The sequence below is a fragment of the Cephus cinctus genome, unplaced genomic scaffold, assembly GCF_000341935.2.
Source record: "Cephus cinctus unplaced genomic scaffold, Ccin1 Ccin1_scaffold0559, whole genome shotgun sequence".
NCBI classification, from domain to species: domain Eukaryota; kingdom Metazoa; phylum Arthropoda; class Insecta; order Hymenoptera; family Cephidae; genus Cephus; species Cephus cinctus.
Genome location: NW_014333213.1, coordinates 1 through 4,402, shown reverse-complemented (window position 1 = coordinate 4,402; position 4,402 = coordinate 1). Strand labels below are relative to the sequence as shown.

The window sequence follows — 4,402 nt, the reverse complement described above, 5'->3', positions numbered from 1 at the left end:
GATCTCGAGGAACACACGAATTCATTCGACCAATCAAAAACGTGGAACTAGTTTGAGAGTCTCGTTCAGGTGGCGCGTCGACGCGCCAAAACACAGCTCCAGATTATGATGCGTAGTATTACTATATATACACGACCAATCAAAAACGTGGAACTGCTTCGAGGGCCCTCCGCTAAGGTGGCGCGCCGAAACCAGAGAAAAATTGCCTTCACCAAAAACAGGCTCATTGGCAATCTCCCTACTCATCTCTGTATACACATATTGCTTACTGACGTTGAATAGGAACCATCTCTACTGACTACTGGCCATTGTCTACTAGCTACTGACGCCACGCGAGGCGTAGCGTCGCTTTTTCATAGGGCGCGTTCACACGATGCCCTGCCTTAAGGCGCGTTTCTATTATTGCCCTAATTTCAGGCGCATTTACACGATGCCGTGTGATGACGTTGTGTGTCCACACAAGCTATCTTGTAGTGCTGCCTATGAGTGGGGATTTGTACTAAAAGAGACTGTAGCGCGCACGCGCAAATTGTGTGCGAGAAACGAACACCATTTGTTCCAAGTCACATTAATAACATTATAAATTGAATTAATGATGGAAAAATTGTAGGATTTATCGCATGTATCGAAGATTATATAATAGAAACGTATTTGAGTGTTATAATTCTTATTGCTTTCTATTGGGAATGTATATTTTCAGATTGTAGATCACATATGCAAGTGCACATAAATAAATATGAAATCATTTTCTTAAATAACTATGTGTTATTTGTTTTAGACCTTACCTTAATTTCTTAGGGTAGCTTCTCGTTTTTTTTTTATTGATAATTTAGGTAAGATGATTGTGTGTTTAAAGGAAAATGGTGGATATGGTTTATCTCTCAGTTCCGAAGTGAGTATACGAAGTACATGATATTGGTCCGTAGGCAAGGCATTAGGTTAGAAAGCCAAAGGTCTGTGGTTCGAGACCTCTCCGTCGGAAGTTTTTTTTTCTTCTTCTGGACGTTATGATTTTTTTTTAAATACAACGTATTAAGGAGGTTGAAACGCTTCACGCCGGTTAAATCAGTGCTCAATATTTTTTATCGTTTTTACGAAATTTTATGAATTAATTGACAGCAGTGAAAAAATTCAGATAGAAAAATTCCCATAGAAAAATTCAGAGCGATGAATTTACAAGAATATTATCTGACCAATATTACATAATACATTAAATTTACAAAAACGATTACTAAAATTTAACACTGATTTGACCTGCGTGAAGTGCTTCAACCTCTTCAAAAGTTGTACGGGCTGCACGCTGAAGGTAAAAAAAAATCGAACCAAATATCAATTTTTTTCTAATTTTATTTATTACTTTATTATAGTAAAGGCATCAACAATGATAATCTACAGGCTTCCACATCACCCAAGAGGTGCCGTAGTCGATACGTTCCCATTATTTAACGTAGCAGGACCCCAGTAGGTCTATACTACGATCGAAGATAATAACGTCATACAAATGATCTATTTAAATAATTAGCGTATAAGCAAATCACAATAACAAGCACTAAAATCTATATTATCACAGATATAAAATGTAAATGCATTATGATGTTGCTGATCAGAAAAATATATTGCGTTGTCGAAAATGTTTAATGGCATATAAATTTAATTTGTAAGTCCCATTTTCTAAAAATGCATAAAGACATATACAAATTTTCAAAGAGAATGTAATCTTCAATGCATATAAGCGTCGTTAATGGTGTCCAGCTTGTTTCAGCCGTGTGGTAAACGTAAGAGAGGAGAGTGTGCTGGATTATTTACGTACCTCAGGTCGTGCGAACATCAGAGAGGATACTATAGTTTCAGCAAAGCGCCAAAGCTTGTTGCACACTTTTCTGGACTTCTACGTCCGACACCTAGATATAAGAAACTACGGAGCGGAACACCTGGACACCCTGAACTTCCACATCCGACACCTAGATACAGAAAACTACGAAGCGGAGTACCTGGACACTCTGGACTTCCACATCCAGTCCTCTGACAAGGCTCTACAAACCATGTTTCTTCAACGACTCCCTGAACATGTCCAAGAACTCTTGTCGGTTGTGGAAGGAGTAGAACTCAACAAACTGGCAGAGGTTGCGGACAAGGCTATGGACCGAAGAAGAGTACCACACGTAGCCACCATCTCCAACTCGGACAACCACATTGCAAGTGATCTAGCGGCACTGGCCAAACAAATAAGTAAACTATCAACACGTCTAGAGTGTTCAGACAATCCTAACAAAGGTACAACCGCTCAGACAGACTCGACCAAATCAACACAACAAGATGACAAGTGGTTAGAGTTAAAAAACATGATCGAAGAACTAGCCAAGCAACGAAGAAGCTACTATAACAAGAATCAACAAAACCGCTCTGGTGGAAGATCTCGTTCTAGGGAGCGATAAGACGGATTGTGCTACTATAACAAGAATCAACAAAACCGCTCTGGTGGAAGATCTCGTTCTAGGGAGCGATAAGACGGATTGTGCTACTATCACCGACGCTTTGGTAAAGAAGCGAGAAACTGTGTTAGCCCGTGTTCCTGGAAGAATCCACAGGACCAGGGAAACAACACGTCGTCATCGGTCAAGGCGGTTCATTACGACGAGAGCAGGAAACACCGCCTCATAATCACAGACAGAGAATCTGGAATGAGGTTTCTGGTTGACTCGGGAGCCGACGTATCTGTTATCCCTCGCAACTTCGCGGGTAAGCTACAGGCAGATGCACCCACGTCGCAGCTCTTCGCCGCAAACGGGTCTCCTATAGAAACATACATGCACCCACGTCGCAGCTCTTCGCCGCAAACGGGTCTCCTATAGAAACATACAGGACCAAGCTTCTCACTCCCAACCTGGGATTACGAAGGAAACTGCCTTGGGTCTTCATCATCGCGAACGTGACCAGGCCCATACTAGGCGCTGATTTTATACATCACTATGGACTGCTAATCGACCTACAAGGTAAATGTCTTAGAGATGTAAGCACTAACCTATTTTCTGGCGGCGCAGTGACCAAGTCCAACGCTCCCACAATACGGACCATCACGGATGATACACCGTACAGCAAACTACTTAAGGAATTTGTCGACATCACACGACCTGTCAAGTACACGGGACTACCGAAACATGACGTCCAACACTTCATCAACACAAAGGGACCACCGGTAGCAGAACGCGCACGACGTCTCTTAGGAGAAAAGCTGAAAGCCGCAAAAGCAGATTTTGAGTATATGTTAGCTCAGGGCATTTGCCGGCCATCCAGCAGTCAATGGGCCAGCCCTCTTCACCTCACGCCCAAGAAATCCGGCGATTGGAGGGCCTGTGGCGATTACCGTCGTCTCAACGCATGCACCGTACCGGACAAGTATCCCATTCCGCATCTACATGATTTCTCGCACAAATTACGCGACTGTTCCATATTCACTACGTTGGATCTCGCTCGAGCATACCACCAAATACCGGTGGCAGAAGAGGATCGACCAAAAACGGCAGTAATCACTCCATTTGGACTTTTCGAATATAACGTGATGACATTTGGACTGTGTAATGCTGCACAAAGTTTTCAGAGATTCATGGACACAGCTCTCCATGGATTGGACTTCTGCTTCTGTTACGTAGATGACATCTTAATTGCATCTAAGGATCAGGCAGAGCACGAGAAACACCTGCGACAAGTTTTCGAACGACTTCAGCAGTACGGACTCTCGATCAACACCGCAAAATGCGTTTTCGGCGCGCAATCTGTTAAATACCTCGGTTTCTCTATCGACAAGGACGGCACACGTCCACCAGAAGAGCGCGTCACAGCCATACAAAACTATCCCAAGCCAGCCACACTGGATGAGCTACGCAGATTCTTGGGAGTAGCAAACTTCTATAGACGCTTCATCAAGAACGCTGCGGAAACACAAGCACCACTCAACACTTATCTCATCGGCGTGAAGAAAAAGGATAAGCGACCGATAGAATGGACCCAAGACACTGAAAGAGCATTTGAGAAGTGCAAGGAACAAATAGCGCAAGCCTCACTTCTAGCACACCCAGCAGAAAACGCTACACTGGCTCTGTACACAGATGCCTCAGATACAGCAATGGGCGCAGTCCTACAGCAGCTGGTCAACAACAACTGGGAACCTCTCGGTTTTTTCTCAAAGAAATTTTCTAAGGCACAGCGCAACTATAGCACATACGACCGTGAATTACAGGCGATCTACTCAGGTCTCAAGTTTTTCCGTCACATGGTCGAAGGCAGAAAATTGATCATAAAGACGAATCACAAGTCTATTACATTTGCCTTTCAACAGAAGTCGGACAAAGCCTTACCAAGACAACTTCGTCAATTGGATTTCATAGGTCAACTCACCACGCAA

At 43.3% G+C, this 4,402-nt stretch overlaps 1 protein-coding gene across 1 annotated transcript; it reads left to right on the top strand.

Moving 5' to 3' along the window:
- The first annotated feature begins 2,022 nt into the window (after positions 1–2,022).
- LOC112494471 lies at positions 2,023–2,586 on the top strand. The gene is made up of 2 exons (XM_025085723.1): positions 2,023–2,406; positions 2,479–2,586. Exons 1-2 carry the CDS (start codon positions 2,043–2,045, stop codon positions 2,505–2,507), a joined length of 393 nt encoding a protein of 130 aa, XP_024941491.1. The 5' UTR covers positions 2,023–2,042; the 3' UTR covers positions 2,508–2,586.
- The last annotated feature ends 1,816 nt before the right edge of the window (positions 2,587–4,402 follow it).

What these genes read in the sequence shown, in the direction of transcription:
- LOC112494471 (XM_025085723.1), top strand. Translation starts at nt 2,043, where the DNA reads ATGTTTCTTCAACGACTCCCTGAACATGTCCAAGAACTCTTGTCGGTT. An exon ending in GAATCAACAAAACCGCTCTG is followed by an intron (nt 2,407 to 2,478) that starts GTGGAAGATCTC and finishes AAAACCGCTCTG; the next exon opens with GTGGAAGATCTCGTTCTAGG.